Source organism: Cydia fagiglandana, chromosome 14 (genome assembly GCF_963556715.1).
Source record: "Cydia fagiglandana chromosome 14, ilCydFagi1.1, whole genome shotgun sequence".
In the NCBI taxonomy this organism is placed as follows: Eukaryota; Metazoa; Arthropoda; class Insecta; order Lepidoptera; family Tortricidae; genus Cydia; species Cydia fagiglandana.
Window position 1 is genome coordinate 435,074 of NC_085945.1, and position 17,419 is coordinate 452,492.

Sequence of the window (17,419 nt, forward strand, 5' to 3'; positions counted from 1 at the left end):
TTTTCAAAGGAGTCCCTTTTCTATTTATTTTCCTCTAAACTTCTGGTGAATTATTGATCCAAAGCACGCCAACATAATTTAAGTATAGTAAGGTAGCCACTTAAACAACATGTGGGTTGACTTGACGGCGCCACAATGCAAAAAAAGGGAATGTAGAGTCAGGCAGGCTAAGCTAAGCTGGTTGTAATTTCTACTATGAGAACTTATTTAAGTTATTTACATTGCTGTTTGTCGGTTTAAGTAATTACACTAATTACCTTAAGAGTTCTCTGAATTCCACTTAACGCTAGTTTATTTACAATACTAGTAAATAGTTTCTTCCAAGTACATTCCAAAGGGTCCATGATGTCATACGCCCATGTTGGTCCGTCCGGTCCATTTGCAAAACAATAAAACATATTAAAATCAGACCATCTGCCGTACGAGTTATTCTACTCGAGTTATTAAGAGATTGGGCAAAAAATAAGCAAGCGGCCGCCTACGCGAGCACCTGTTGCCGGTGTCTTGTTTAAAGGCTCGGTTTGGAGCTCCTGGTGTCTTATTTGAGCCTGGTACCGCATGGGGCTATTACTTTTATATTAAAGTTAATTTTAGTTCTATTAATTAATTTTCACGCCACTGTTCGGAAATGTAGCAATAGATGGTCTAAAACCAAGCTGGAAAGTAGGCAATAGCTGTAGCACCTGAACCACCACTACTACAATGTTTCATTGTTATCATCATCTGTCATTGGTGTCAGTTCGCTACAGCAATGAGTATCATTTAAAACATAAAAAAACAATAAAAGGTCTTTTTTTGCGCAACTTTTTCCTTCAAAAATAAAATTAGGTTATTTATAGAACCAATTTCTTGTTTAAAAAAAAAAAGAAATGACAATACTATTCACTTCATTTTTTTTTAACAATTATCCATTCAGTTGACGCTTAAGGCGTTTTTGACTTTTGTAGCTGTTTGTGGTTTTTTTAGCAAAAACGCTTCTAATTTTAGAGTCGGTTTGAAGCAAATAACAGAAAAACGCCTCTTAAAAGTGGTAAAAAAAGTAAAAAAGGCGGGATCTGAAAATACTTACTGAATTGGATAGTGTATATTCTGTTTGACTAAAAAATATAAGAAACGCTTATCTACGCTCGCTATAAAAATGAGTTCTTCTAGTGAAGAAAATGATATTCTTACGCTGACGCCTACCGAAATTCAAGAGACAGTACAGGCAGTGGCTAGTAATTTGCTACCAGAGAAATCGCGGGCTAGTACTTATAGTTATGTAAATGTTTTCTTATTTCCTCGCAGTAGTCGTGAAAAGCACTATGTAATGCCTCGGCCGGAAACGCTAAAGATGGACTCGTATTATTCGAGGGCCTCCACTAACGTATCGGCCCTCGAACTCACTCGTCCATCTTTTAGCGGTTTTCCGTCCTCTCCTACAATGTACTATTATGGATGAATTGTTAGAGTCAGGTTATGTATTTCTTCTTTCTTGTACAAAAAAACTTTTTCGTATTTTACTAAAGGCATACTTAATCAAGGCTAAGTGGCATAATTCAGTGTGAAATATTTACCATTTCCCTGAGTGGAGTGCTAACTGTTGAAGCTCCCGAACTAGTTAGGAACTAGATGGTATCATGTAATCTAATTGCGTGTGATCGTTCCGCCTGATATGCTAAACCGGCAGCGAGCGTGCACTATCGTGCCTAACTGGATTAGCTTATTTGTTTTAGTTTGAGGTAATTATAGTAGCCATATCGGGCTTGGCCAGCATTGTAGGCCGGCTGAGATGTGTTTTGAATAATAAAATTTACTTTGTCTAATTTGTTAAGGTTTAAGTATCACAAAGTATAAAAAGCTAACCGAGCCGTCTGACAAGCGAATTAGTAGCTTAAATTAAAATCATTTAACAAGTACACTAAAATAAATAAAAATAAAAGAATAAATAATAGATAAAATAATAGGTACTCGTAATAGATAGATATCATCATCAAAACAACTAATTGATAAAAAAACGTGCTAGAGGTTTACAGTGGTCACATTCTGTTAGAGTAGGTAAAAAAGACAATTAAAATATCAGTCATACGAAAAAAGCTCTCCATTCTCCATAACTAATAGTACCTAATTGAACTAACTAGATGCTAAACAGAGCATTCATGCAGCTTTCAAAGGTTCTGGCTCTATTTATTACAAAATATCTCTACGTGCAATATATTGTTAGGTATCTAATTTCAGGTACGAATTTATCTCTAGATCTATTGTTAGTCCAATTTCAGGTACAGAATCTTAATTAAGTGGTCACAATTAGCAAGTTATAATACAGTACCTAGCCACTATATGCACTAGGAGCTCAGCCGACCGTAGGAGGTGAGTGACACGATGGGTGCCATTGGGTTAGTGGGCGCGCGTACCGTAACGCAGGGGACTATCGGGGGAACTGTGTCCCTGCGGTATATGCGGTTCGCCATACACTAGAATATTGCATTGTCTTAACGGTTGTGAGTGGTTGGAGAAATATTGCTTTGTTATTATGATAAATAACTTGAGTTAGTAAAGGGCAGTACAACAACACAATACAACACAATATTAAAATAAAAATTGGGCTGGGTGCATCACGCGTCGATAACTAACCCTTTTCTTTTTGTATAGTTAATTTAACCATAGTTTAATGTTTTATTTACAACCCACTTGCCGATAAGTACTGTAAAGTCCTCTTTATTTAACATTAACGTAAATTAAGTAATAGGTACATTTCAGTTAGAAAACTAGCGAACTTATCACAAAAGTGCGATTTATTGGCGCATTTTTACAGCTCGTTCTAAATAATCATATTTCACCTTCCTACAGATTATACAATACCATACTCTAAGCCAACTTATTCAATTTTACATAAGTTGTATATAACGTATAGTGGTATTTTCTGATTGATGCTAGTAACAATTACTCTTTTTCATTGAATACCCTAATTGTCTATAATTAGATCTGGTGTTATGCAGCCAGAATAGTTATTAAAGTTATGTAACGGCTCGATTACGACCGGTGTTCGTTTATTCAAAGAAGTATAATTAACACGGTGACTTATACGGCAACTTGTATAGGTTAAGTATTACTGATAGGGTTGTGAGTTAGAGCTGCTATAGAGTGTTAAGATTTGCAAGCCTTCAAGCCTTGATAACATTTAAGGTGGATCCAGAAATGTATGTACAGAAAATCGGTAGTGCAAAGTCTCAATTGCCAAGTTTGTGAAATAAGCACCGGCATGGTCGGTGTCCCCGGTGAGAAAAGAACTGAACTGCCAAAGGGTTCAACTTTAGAATTAGTTTATCCAATTTATATATACCTAATAGGATTTTTATTTACTTAGATATGTTTATTAAGATAAGATAAGTATTAGTTTAGTTATATTTATGCCTAATGAAAATACTCGTTAGTCGTGAAGACTAACGAGTATTTTCGCTTCGAAGCTTTAAGATTCATAATTGGTTCCAACTCACAACCCTAAATGCCGATCAACCCAGTTACAGATTAATAAATAGTTACCCAGTATACAGACTGACACAAAAACCGGCAAAAGCTCAAGGTTATTACCGTTACCGGGCTGGAAAGAGGGGTGTTTAATACGATTTGGCATTTCCGTCGACCAATGGGGGAGTTAAAAGCATACTCAGTGGCGCGATGAAGTGTATCGTGTTCATATACTTAATTGAAAATGTGTCGTGTTAGAAAAGGGGTTAGGTCGGGTCAACATTTTATGCTTTCTCGCTTTAAATTAAAATTTGTTTTGACTTAGTTCCTGGAGAATGATAATTTGAAGAGAAATGCATAATCTTCATATGACCTATACTTAGTCCGCTGGAACTAATATTAAATATACATCGTCACATGATGCGATCATGATTTACGATTAAACTACATACATAATAAACCTTTATTTTACATAAAAGTCTCGATAAAATAGCATGAACAAAATGCAAAAACAAAACAGCGACAATAACCTTTTACAAAAATTGAGATGTCACGAAACCCAACCTTTTCACTTCTAGCTTTATTGTATCTTGTCGATATAAATTCCATTGTAAACTCTCGTCTTTTGTTTTTATTTTTATCGCGACTCGCCGATCCTTTGATTCGAGCATCGTATACACAGTTCGTTTCCAGTGATTTTCCTCCCTGTATATTATAAAAAACATTTTTATACAATTTATTGTGTATTAACCTTAGCTATTTTTGATTTATATCGAAACCATAGCGAAAAATAAAACTTTTAAAACTTTTATAATAATCTAAAAATCACATCAAATCAGAAAGTACATCAAATTGCGTAAAAAAATTGTCTAATATAATAGTAACTAACACCCATAGAGGAGAGGCGGCCATATTAACTCGGTCTCCTTTCCTTTCGTCTTATTGAACAAGACAATGAGGTAAATACGGTACTTAATCAGCTCTGTGTATTCACTCTAAAAAATGAAGACCAACTAAGAGCAGTTTCTTCTTAGTTGACGTTAAGTTAATTACAACAATTACGATCTTATATAAATCAATGAAAGCTGATTACTTAAAACAATAAGTGTATCTGTGATTGAACTAATAAAGTAGGTATTGATTAATCCTAACAATTGTATACCTTGCATCTATTATTAACTTGTTGACATAATTATGTAACGTAGGTTGATTCAATAAATATCAAGCTTAGTTGATCTTACTAGGGTCAATTAGTTACCATAATTCTTTTTCATGTATATATTGAACAAGATCTTAGTTGGCTCAGTTACATAGCAATAGTAAGATCAATCAGAATTACCTTATTTGAAATGTCGAAGTCCTTGTTAGGCTCGTATGGAATCAAGATGCTTGATTACGACTATCAAAATATTGATAGGGCCAACCAAATTTTTTTTAGAGTGTTCATACCCTGAGAGGCTTGAAGCCTATTTTCTGGTTACCGACATTGCGTGTTTAGTGGGCCCGTAGGCGTCTCCATGACTAGCAATTGACAGTTTGAAGAGGTTTCCAGGAAGGCAAACATTGTGGCTACACTCTGTCCTGCGTTCTATGTTTACCTGGTACTCGCAAAGGGCTAGAGCTCAAGTTTATTTTTGCAAGTGGACTCTAGAACGTGTAAATATCAAAACACTGTCTACGGCGGCATTTTTTTTTATCGCCAACAGCTTGCTACTTTCTTTTGCGCAATGTTTACAAAAAATATTTGTTCAGGACCCGTATTCGTTTTGTAAGACCTATCCAATAACGCCCCACACCGTAGGGTTAAAGCGAAAAAATTGAAATATTTCATCCCTACTTTATGTGCACCCAAAAATGTAAAGGCAAAGCGTCTGGGTAAGCGCTTGCGCAGCCCATTGAGCAGTGCGGCGCATCCATCAATGAACGCAAGCGCGGGGAGGGGGCTTCCGCCGCCTGGACCATGCCACAGGTGGAAGCGGGACAGAATTTTTTTTGGCGTAATGAGGTTGCAGAAACTTGAAAATATTTGAAGACGCCGCGTCATCCATAAGGTCCGATTCCGATTAAGATAAGCCGCTTATCACAAGGATTTTCGTACATTGACAATATAATTAATAAAGCGCGTGCATTAGAGATAGCAACAGCTAGGTGGGTAGTGTGCTAAAGTCCTTGTGTACGTTTATTATGTCACTCATTTTATCGAAGGAATTGATACTGCAACACTGCAGCACAGCACCAGTTCACGAAACAAAAAAGCAATCAGCATTGTAACAATTGATATTCAAGTGAAAACATTCAAAACTACTTATACATTTGTATACTTAAAATTATAACTTGTCTTTTTGTCTTCAGGTATTTCATAGATAAATTTTATTATTTTTTAAATCGCTTCCGCTTATCCATAGCGCCATTCAGCGCCCTATTGTGCGCGCGCGTCGCCCTCGCTCTTATGTCATGCGCGTAAGGCACAGCTCGCGCTTTCAAGTTCAATAACGTTCCGTTCCTTTTACTCCATTATTTCAAAAGTCGAGGGTGAAAGGGATAGCTAAAGATTCGATTTTTGTAAAGCGGTAGCCGCTCTGTATCTGTAATTTAATATAATGAAGAGATCAAAAGGAAAAGGGCTCGATTTAACTGCGTTGTGAAGTGTAATAGGCCCTTGTGCTTCTGAAGTTTGTATGTTTACATGCAAGCGAGGAGGACGGTATCCAGAGCTTTCTGTGACTATTTCAAGAATGTTTTTGTTTGTAATACTTGCGACACGTGGTTAGTCTTCGGCCGGTTAATGTCTAGACTTAATACTAATAAGGGAAACACTTATGACCACAAGTAGTCTTTACTACATTGCTTTAAGGTTTATATCGAACATAATGTGCATTTGATGCTGATAGGGTTACCTTATCAGACTAAATTATATTACTGCAATTTCAAGAGTTGGTCAATTTGGGAGGATTGTGGCTAGAAAGGAAACATTATAAATAGAAAATAGATAAAAATTTTGAGAACACAAACGACCGCCAATGTACATATAAGGTTGTAAATTCGCATTGTGGGGAAGATACGAATAGTACTAAGTTTGATTAAAACAACGTTTAATAATAATGGAATGAAACTATTACGAGTTCAATCATGAGCTTACCAATCAGTACAAATTGAATTCGATAAGATTAAATGTTATGATATTATTTAGTTTAATATCGGTTGATTCTTCTCAAAAGTTTACCAACCCCTATTTTAACATAACCGATACATTTAGTTCGGATCGTAAAAACATCGACAGAGCGATGTGCATTTTAAGATTGGTTAAACTCCACATATGCAATAATGATTGATGGCCGCCACAGTGAAACGGGTCTGTAATGTGCACTGTGTATGCATGTGTGTCTCTCGGCTAAATGTCGATTGTCGGGGACACTGAGACGAATACAAAGAACATGTGAGGGGCTCTACCCTACATAGGTTTTTACTACATTACTGCAAATATCTTGATATTAGTTAACTAGCAAGCAGCTTCATGTTTTACACCAGCAGTTGGCAACCTTTTAGCAGCCAAGGGCCACATAGCAGTCAACGAAGTGGTCGCGGGCCGTACTTTCCCGCCGCACGCGGCCCGCGGGCCGCTGGTTGCCGACCGCTGTTTTACACGAATGAATGAAAATTTTATAAATCACATAAATAACTCGTACCATCAGCCGTAAAAGAGTGCATATCAATGTATTCATTGATAATTTCTCCGTGTAATTTCCCAGCTCACTGTACCTCTCGTACAGTCGTCGTCGAGACACCAAAAACCTACTTAGTGATCTCTCTCAACTGAAAGGGTATCTCGGTTGCGTCCTTAGATGCTGTTTCGGAGCCGACTGTTCGTTTTTTGAATTTTTCTGCCCCACTTCACACCATCTCTGGCCTCTCCTTTTGTGAGAAACAACTAGCTAGATTAAATTTGGTTCAAAGCTTGGCCGTTTTGAGACTACAATCCTAAAGGATCAGATATAAAATGTTACTCTATCGTTTTCCTCTTCTGATACCGACATCTAATCTCCATCAAGATGAATAGCCCATCATAGATGCAACGAGAGCAATTGTCCATTCAAAGAAATTGGCCATTCAAAGGACATGAACTAACCATTAGTTGCATTTGAATTGGTTTCGATTTCCTGCCAATTGATTGAGTAACGTTTGCTTGTGAATCGTTCGAAGCCGAAGCGATCTTGTTACACTACAACTTCGCGACAAATGATCGTTTTGAACTCTCGGATAAATTCCAAACTAAGTATTTTAAAATTAGCTTTTTCATATCTTGTACGAACGCTCAAAAAATTATTTAATAATATGACACGCTCTTGTGTTATTTAAACTAAAGGTCTTGGGTGTTTTGACAGTAAACGTTCAGTCTGTTAAAATAAAACTACAGATGATTGAGACTCTAAGTGAGGTATCCAGGTTGTTGTGAATGCCAATAATCAGAAAATTTGCTGCTGTTAACCGGCTGAACAATGAATATATTCATCATCATCATCATCATCTCAGCCTATATACGTCCCACTGCTGGGCACAGGCCTCCTCTCGAGCGCGAGAGGGATGAATATATTATCTTTCTATAACTCTTTAAATAAGATTGACAGATATTTTTGTTACTGCTGTGCAAATATTTCTTTCAATACAAACACGGGTGCGGACACACACGAACGCACATTTATGATCTAGGTGTAATTGATACAGTACACTAAAACTTTACTAGTCATAGTCAGTCTCCTTTAGCCATTGAAAGTACAAGTACAGTTGACCGGTTTAGAACGTATCAGTAATCGATCTCATTTCCTCTTGCCAAATACCACAAATATGATAGGTGCAACCTGAGACGGACGGAAAGCGAATATGTTGCGGGCTAGCAGTTAGATGTTGCGGCTAGATGTGGGTTGGTGCGGTACCGGAGCCGCTACCGGCTGCGTTGGCACTTCTCACAATATGATATCGCAATTGTGTTACGGACTCTAGTTTGCATTTTTATGTGTAGTCACCTGCAATAATATGTTACACAAAGAAGGCCGCAAAAATATCTGACACGATCTTATTTGTCGAGCCATAAGAGCGTGTCACATATTTTCTCGGCCTTCGAAGAGTAACATATTATTGCAGGTGACTGTACCCTATCGCTTGAATAATAGATTATGCATCATGCTCAGCACGGCAGCGGTTAGTTTGACCACTTCGCCGCCAACAGGCTGTTCTCAATCCCTGGAACCTAATTTAAATGATCGCCCATTACACAGTTGATTCTAAAGGAATTTCTTTCCGCATTCCTTCCTTTAGCTTTTCTCGAGGAATTATGGCATGGGGCTATTTAAAAAAGAAGTAGGTTTCTCCATAAGATACGGTAACCACTTACCATCAGGTGCGCCGTATGATCATTTGCCAACAATGCTACGAGCTGTAGAAAAATATGCAGTCGAGCATAGAACGATTTGTGAATAGATTTGCCAACTAACCGCCGCCGAAACACCGATCACCGCGATCACGTTTGAACTCATTCTTTTGATTAAAACATTTGAATGCGACCGCTGTTGTTATGTTTCTAACCGACTTCATCATAATTTTCTGTTAGTCTTTAATTTTGTCATCAAAAAACTTATACATCATCATTTTCCAATTTGGGTTACCCACTTATATAGATATTTTGATGAATGGTTTTTATTTTGTTTTGACGGCTGATAGACAAATTCAATGTGTTTTCATTATAAGTATTTTTCTGTATTGTGCAATTGTGAATTAAGATATAGAACGTACATATTTATAAATAGGTGTTACAACGATTCGATTGCCCAGTTTATTATCCAAGGATGCTGGTTTCGGTCCAATTAAGTATATGTACCTACTACGTATAAAATGGTAAATCGGTTGGACAAATTATGTAAAGGACTTCAACAAATAAGCTTTATAAACGTGGTTGAGTGAAATGAGACACCTCTAAGCAAAGCAAACGTACCTATGTTTACTTACCTGCGTTTGATTTGCGATGATCTGTTTAGGTAGTGATTATGAATAAGAAAAATTTATTGAGAAACCCGTGCAATATGTATTAAAGCCCTTCAAGTAGTTCTTGAAGCAATGATTTGAGAGTTTTGCCAAGAATTTGATGGCAAGAACGCGAATGGGCCGCGGGGTTTGGGACTCGCCGGGAGATTCCCATTATGGAGACTTGTCCTTGTGTGCAGGGCTGAGCACTCTGGTTCAATTTTCACAAGACAATATCTTACCAAAAATAAGGTAAGATATAAAAATTTCCCGTCATGGTACTTTTGAATAGAGTTTTTAAAAGGACTCTACCTATTTACATTTCTGTAAAAAATTTGTAGTGATACCGCGGATAATCGTTCATAGAATCTGATTTCTTAACATATTCGTTAACATATTCTCTATCGTTGAAAAATGCCAGTTTAGATTTGGCTTAGCTACTGACGGTCTTAATTTGTCTATTCTGTGGGCTAACTCTTAGTTCAGATTATTCTAAGTCTGAGTCAGAGTCAATATTTAATAAAATATGATAAAATGCTATTATATATGGTTTTTTTTCCAGCCAAGCCAATTGTTTAAAGAGTAGTGGTAGCCCTGTGTAAGGGAGCAATGCACTCGTCTTGATACTCTTGATCCCTGCGCGGGCGCACCCGGGAATCCGCACAACATCCATCTTAATGGAGTTAACATTAAGATAACCATTACCGCCAATAACCAACCAAAGATACGTGGACGTGACACGATTCGCCCGTGATTTGTCAGAAGTGTGGTTGGTTGGACTGACCTGAAGATTCAGAATCATTAATACAAGACATTTCACCTCTTTAAGGGATAATAACTAACATAAATACCAGTGAAATGAGATGGCTTAGGAAAATTTGGGATTAATTTGAGAGTTTAGTACTAAAACTGTTAGTGTAACTAGTTTAGATTAGGTAGGTACTATAGATTTGCTACTTCATTGATGATGTTGATTTGAACCTACTGTAAAAAAATCGAGTACCTATAAAAATATATTATGGCTTAAAGACTCAAATTTCAAAGTCGCCCCTGCATTACAAAGCCACCTCGTTTTACGGCATGTCTTAATCTAGATCTAGATTATAACCAAATTGTGTGCCAAGTTCCTCCAAATCTGTCATTTTTGCACAGCGAAATCTATGATTAACAACTTGCAAGCAATTTTTAGGTACACCTTCAGAGTACCTACCTACTAGTTACATCAGACCAACGGCTGATCTACTTCAAGACAATACAGTAATTGTTAGGTTGTAAAGCCACCTGCCCTCACCGGGCCGAGTTATGCAAATACTGTCGGACTCGGGTCAAGTTGAGCGACGACGCGAAGGCCTGAGCTTGTCTTACTTGTCTTACGTAACTTGTCGTTTATCGCGCTGCTGTCGCGACTTTATCGGCGGCTGGAGATATGGCTCTGAATGGAAATGTTGGTGGATGAGAACTATATCTCGGGATATGAGTCCATTTTGAAAACCAGGTGAGTTTTCCGTTTCACAAAATAATTCATTGGTCCGTATTGGTTCGTTGGTCATTTCTCAACGAAAGGCGTTGTTTTGAGCAATTTCCGCAAGTCGATCCAAACTGAAATTATGAGGCAGTTTAGAAGTCGATTTGCAGCAATAGAGGTTCCTGTGCATTATTTTGGGATAAAACCAGCCTGTAGTTCACGTACTAGTTTTCATTTAATTGGTTTTAGGCATCTGGTCTTAAAAAGCACTACAAAAATATTTCGATAAAGTACCTACAAAACAAATAATTTAACTAATTATCCCTAAAAATAAGTCTGAATATTTTATAAGTATATGCTTCGTTGGTTTCAATCTTTCCACGGAAAGTCTCAACCCCAATGCAAATTTAATATTCGTGTATTTCCCTTCGCTTCGTCTCGAGGAAAACTGTCCGTAAGCATTGCGTGCCATCTGCCATCAGGTAAGATTCAGCAATACCCAACTGTATTGCTATTAAAGTAGGGTTGTAATTACAATGCCAAATAAGGATGATATGCAAAATATTGTCGTAAATTTGTTTGGATCGATTTTTATAAGTTTTCCGCATTTCGGTACCGATGCCGTCTGGCTGCTTCGTGCTTCGTAAACTTAGATAAGCAATTTGTGATTCAAATTACCTAGTGAGTTGCCCTTAATTTTAACTTAACATTACTAAAATGTTACAATAAAGCGAATATCCGTCGGCCCCTAACTAGGCGCAGCCTGTATCTTAGGAACCGAGAAAACTAAGAGCTCATTTACACGGTGCGAGAACTCGCATGCGAGTTTCATTACATTGCGTTATTTTAGTGATGGGCCAAATCGAAAAATTTTCAAACCGAATAAGTCGACTCCGATTTAAACCCAAATCGGTTTGCAAACCGATTTGGCCAAGTCGATTTAACTTCTACTTTTTAAGACTTAAAATAAGTATCAGTAGTTCAAACCGCTCCGTAGTCTTTGAGTTGAGGAAATTGAATTGTCAATTTTACGCTTTGTTCGATCCGATCGACAGCAAAAATGTTGACTTAAAAGTTTTGTAATATTTTTTTAGTTTTGTTGCGCGGTAAATCACAATTTTATAATTTCTAAAGCTAAAACGGGAAAGCACTATACGAGCAAGCAGGAAAGAGCGTGCGGTCTCGTGCGATTTCGTGTCATTGCCGCGAATCGTTGAGTTAGCAAATCGACGTGGCGCAAAACTGCCAAACCGATCCAAGTATACCGCCAAATCAATCGCTTTAAGCCCATGCGAAATTGAACCTTACAACATAAACAATAAGTTTCATTTTACTTTACCTGTACCTGTAGATACCAAGTTTCGACTCGACTCAATAATGGCGGCAATGTGCATGGCAACATTTTTCTTCGTGGTTTGAAATCGATTTGCGTACATTTTAATCCTCAATATGTCAAATGAAAGTGACGCATCAACAAATATACAAATATGCGTTTAGAGCGGGTGAACGTATCTTAAGTCGATTTACGGAACACTCACGTCGATTTAGTCGACTTCAGACCTAAATCGGTTAGAACCGATTTGTGAAGTCGAATCGTAACATCCCTACGTTATTTGATCGGTCGGCTGAATTTATGTAACCTCAATGGTCCGCAATGTAACTAAAATCGCATGCGAGTTCGCGCGCCGTCTAAATGAGCCCTAATTTTACTGAGAGAGCTTAACATTACGGTGTATGATGGCTGTTTTTTGAATTATCGTCAAGTGACTTCCTCAAACAACATTATAAACAACACAACAGGTCAACACGATCACGCTGTCATTGTCGATCAGAACAATCAGTCGCATGAGTCGCATGAGCACGACGATGTACGATTATACCGTCGTGCGGGCGCGCACGGCGCAGCGGACAATCGGCGACGACGCACGAACTTACCGTACGGGTTTAAAGAAAGAAATAAGGACAAAATATTGTATGCATATTTTTTTGACCGGATAGGAAAACCCAGACCTTAAAACATTCTGTTTGTGACTGCAACAGCATTGCTGATGCAGCATGCAGCGTTGCAACAATGGGAAACTTGCGTTGTCACTGTTAAAAATTTCCTTCTTAGGGGCGTAGCCAAGGTGACAATCGTACATCGACAAACGCCAAACGAAAAAATTGTATGAATGGTTATTTCGCCAGTCAATAAAAGAGAATGAAAGTTTATTTTGAATAGCAACACCCAACTGCAACAATTTTCATTAGCTGAAATAAATACAAAAGCGCAGCCGTGATCTTCATTACGCGCACTGAAATCCCATTGTCTCGGGTTTAGCATAATCACAGGCATAATGCGCGCGCATATAAGGCGGGGTTCAAGGCCTGGCATCTGGCAGAAAATCCTCGACCAGTGTAACGTGACCTCCCGATCCTTAACTACTATGCTTAATCCAAACCCTTTTGCTTGGCTTGTTTATGAGACTTCGGTAAGTGGTTTTAATGTAATAGATTAGCTGATCACGCGCTGGAAGACATTCCCAGGCGATAAGCCCGTTTTGGAGCCGCAAAGGCTAGATAATTGACCAGGCTCCGAGCGAACATGGCCGCCGCTTTGCATAAGGATTTATGGAGGCGAGCTAAGTAAAAGTCGATGTTAGGAATCCTCTTTAAGACAGTATGAATTTCTTTTGTGTTACTATATTAGCTCGTATACGTAAACGGGATCCTGCAGAAAACCGTACCCGCAAAAAACTGGACGTCAATGGGAAAGAGCTTAGTCTTGTATGCTTATGTCGCTTCTTTCGAGTTTTAAAAGTATGATGAAGGAGCAAAAGTATTGTAAATACAATGCGATCAAACATTTCACGCTCCAAAATTGCTTGTTTGTCAAGTTCTGAGAAAGAAAAAGACTGAAAACTTTATTATGTAGGTAAATTGTATTAATTATATATTTTCTAGTATATTTATTTGTGTATTCTATATGTAGTTTATCAGGATTATTAGTTGTTCGTTGTTCAGTTGTTTTCCAATGTTCTAATAAATGCCTCTGTTCTCCTTGCACCATTTTTACATGTTTCTGTTTGGCCCGATGGTTGACTGGTAGAGAATGCCATTAGGCATTAAGTTCGCCATTTGTACATTACATATTTTTATGTTTTGTGCAATAAAGTTTAAATAAATAAATAAATTGTGAAAATTGCACTAAAACACGGTTAGGCTTAATCAATAATTTGAATACACCATACCTACTATTATGTTACAATACGAGTTCCACAAGTGAGAAGAATGTCCTGTGATACATTATAAAATGCCATTTGCCATTAAGTCCGCCATTTGTACATTTTTGTATATACTTTGTGCAATAAAGTTTAAAATAAATAAAACGTCAAACAGAACTCCCTATTATGCTATATACGAGTAACTTACCTCAAAACTTTGAAAAGTTAAACCAATTTCAATCCAATTAATTTAGTCCGCAATGCGGTGACTGCAAATACTGCAATCCATCCGCTTTTACTCTCGTAAATTTAACTATGAATGGGATTCGACGAATCAATATACCGCAGCGCATCCGTGCAGCACCGAAATAGACGCTGTGATGGACTGTAGGTCTGCAAGTCCTTTAGATACGAAATGGTGAAACACCATTTAATTACTTGATGTTAATGCCTTTTCAAGTCAGCTAGTTAGTTGTCCTAGGCATTTTGGCACACCCAGTTGGACAGCCATTGTGTAAAGCGTGAAATACGTGGTGATGGCGCTACTTTAACCTCCCTCCATATATGAAACCCAGCAATGTTTCCAAGTTTCTGACACATACTAGACTGCATGTTTCTCGTAGGGTGCACGGAGACCTAGGGTTAGGGGTACTTATTCCTGTGTATCTCTAATCTACCTGCTTACAGTCCAGAGGTGTTTTCTCATTAAAGTGCTAAATAAGTTGACGGCTTCGCAGAAATCGAAACCGTCTAGTAACAACCTGCCATTGTGAAAAAGATCGGCACCGACGCGTAAAAAAGATCGGTTGCTTTGTTATTTAATTATGGTATGCATGGTCTCGGTCTCGTCAAGTCGTCATATCTGTTCCATTAGCGAGGATTTGAACAATGGCTCCCCTGTCCGAATGCTAAATGTGTTTCGGCCGAAATTTACACGAATGATCGACCATTCAAGCGGACGTATATGGAACAACGACTGCCATTAACAAGTCATTAAAGAAGTTATGTCATGTCGCAAAAACTGATCAGTGGCTGAGGCATTATCCGCGTACTAAGATAAGTCCTTGTCACATTCGCATAAGATTTAAATTCGCCTGGCTCTTATTTATGGTTTTTCACTACTCGTATGGCAACAACGGAGACTGGTACAATAGTATGTTACGTGTTTCGTTGTTTATTTAATGACGTGCACAGACGTTCGGCTCATTACAAACATCCTCAGGTGATTTACTGTACCTACGTCTTTGAAAACAATGCATTATGGTTAAACATGCAATGTTAACAGCTGAAAATGTGAATGGAAACGTTTTTTCTATAAAACTAAAAGTCACATATTTTTCCACCGAGTACACATAATAATATTATAATACGAGTAATGTGCGTTTGTTAGTCACCTGTTTTTGACATTGACAAGAGCAAACGTAAATCTAGCGCATACGCCGCGAATTCGGACGATTTTGTTTTTTCTTTTGCACGAGTTTTTGGGCCCCTAATTAATGCAACTCATGCAAGGGTCGCATAAAGAACGTAATCTACAGCAAACATGCGTGCCCGGCCATTCACGGGTGTTCGCTATATCTGGATTTGATGGCTCAGTATAATGGGGTACTTTACAATACGGAACAATTTTCTAAGTCCTCTTTCTTATTGTTTCAGAAAAGGGAGGCAATGGCATACTACCGTTGCGGGCCGACGGCCATCGGCAGCCGCGCCTCCTGGGGCCCCTCTTCCCCCTCCGTGGACCCGAAGGCGTTCGACCGCCCGCTCAGCGGCACCTTCGACCGCATCTTCAACGCTTTCGAGCGCTCTAATGCCTTCGAGTATGTTAACACTCAGGGCGGAAAAGAGACGCGGAGCGTGGAGCACGGAGAGGTTTGTAAAACTTCTTGTAGATGGTGGGAACGCAGCGCTTGTCCGTCTATTCAGCGGCACTTTCGACCGCAACTTCAACAACCTTTGAGCGCTCTGACGTCTTCGTTTATGTCAACTCAACACCCAAAGCAGCAAGGAGATACGCACTCAGACTTAATTAAATAACCATTGTCTCGGCGCTTGTAAACAAAGATAACATGATGTTGACAAATGAACGTTAAATTGTTAATTAAATGACTATGAATGCGGCAGTTATTTATCTGTAAAACATAATTAAGTAGGCACGGTCACGGAATGAATACGTCCATTGATTTTTAAACCTTCGTATCATTACAACAGAGTTCACAAGTGTCAATGTGTATTCAATATACTTTTATGACAAGTTTTTGTATCATTTCATTTTAGTTTTATTAATAAACGGCAACCTTTATAAATAAACGACATTTAAAATGAAGATATCGTATTTTTGTCAAACTTACCCATCTTAGATAAATAAACTCTAGGTTATTCAATGAATCCTTTTAGAGACGCAGATTTTTAGACACATACATTTTATAATATCCATAGGTGGTGGTGAACAGAAAGAAGAGCAGCAGTTACGAGCGAGCAGACTGCGCTTTAGCAGCACAGACTCCCAGCGCAGAAGATGAAGACTACTATAGAGAGAAGATCCTATACTCGCAGGCGCGGCAGCTGTTCCCGCTGCAGGAAGACTTGGCCGACTGGATCAACAAGACCATAGGTGAGTACTAGAATGTAGACTGTTCTAGCAGAGCAGATGATAGACTACTACCGAGAACTCCTATACTAGTTACCAGCACACGTTTGACAGTAGGGCGCTCCACGGGTTAGTCGCGTTTCAAAAATAAATTGAATAAGTCGCTGTCGTGTGTATTCTGTTTACTTGATATTCGTAAGACTGACTTAAGTTGTCTGGGACACCTTTACTAGATGATTAAAAATTATAAAACAAATCTACATGCGCTTAACTTCATATCTTAACACAAGCAATAAGAATGCGTAGAGATCGAGCCTTTAAACATACTATTCTTACTCCGATGGCCCATTTAGATTCCTGGTTCTCTCTAGCGAAACAACCCGTTAGTTGCCGTAATCTCCAGTATTTTCTAGCGTTTTTATGTTGCCATGGCCAGCTGCCCTCTGGTGCAAATATATCCACTAAGCATGCGATCTAATGTACCTAAGATTTCAAGCTCAATAACTTGGTCATCCTTTGTTTGATATGCTAATAATCTGGTAGGTACTAATCCCCTTATTCATAAACGTTTACTAAAGTTAACAAACCGATAATAATCGTTTGTCCCTTTCCGACGTACTGGTATGCTGGAAAGGGACAAACGATTATTATCGGCTTGTCAACTTTAGTAAACGTTTATGAATAAGGGGGTACAGCTTT

At 38.3% G+C, this 17,419-nt stretch overlaps 1 protein-coding gene across 1 annotated transcript in view; it reads left to right on the forward strand.

Moving 5' to 3' along the window:
• The window catches only part of LOC134670584 (GAS2-like protein 3), a 107,379-nt gene that overhangs the window by 63,274 nt on the left and 26,686 nt on the right, over positions 1-17,419 (forward strand). Inside the window, exons 3-4 of the mRNA XM_063528385.1 lie at positions 15,787-16,002; positions 16,570-16,744. Coding sequence (XP_063384455.1) covers positions 15,799-16,002; positions 16,570-16,744 — 379 coding nt within the window. The 5' untranslated portion in view covers positions 15,787-15,798. The remainder of the gene's footprint in view (positions 1-15,786; positions 16,003-16,569; positions 16,745-17,419) is intronic.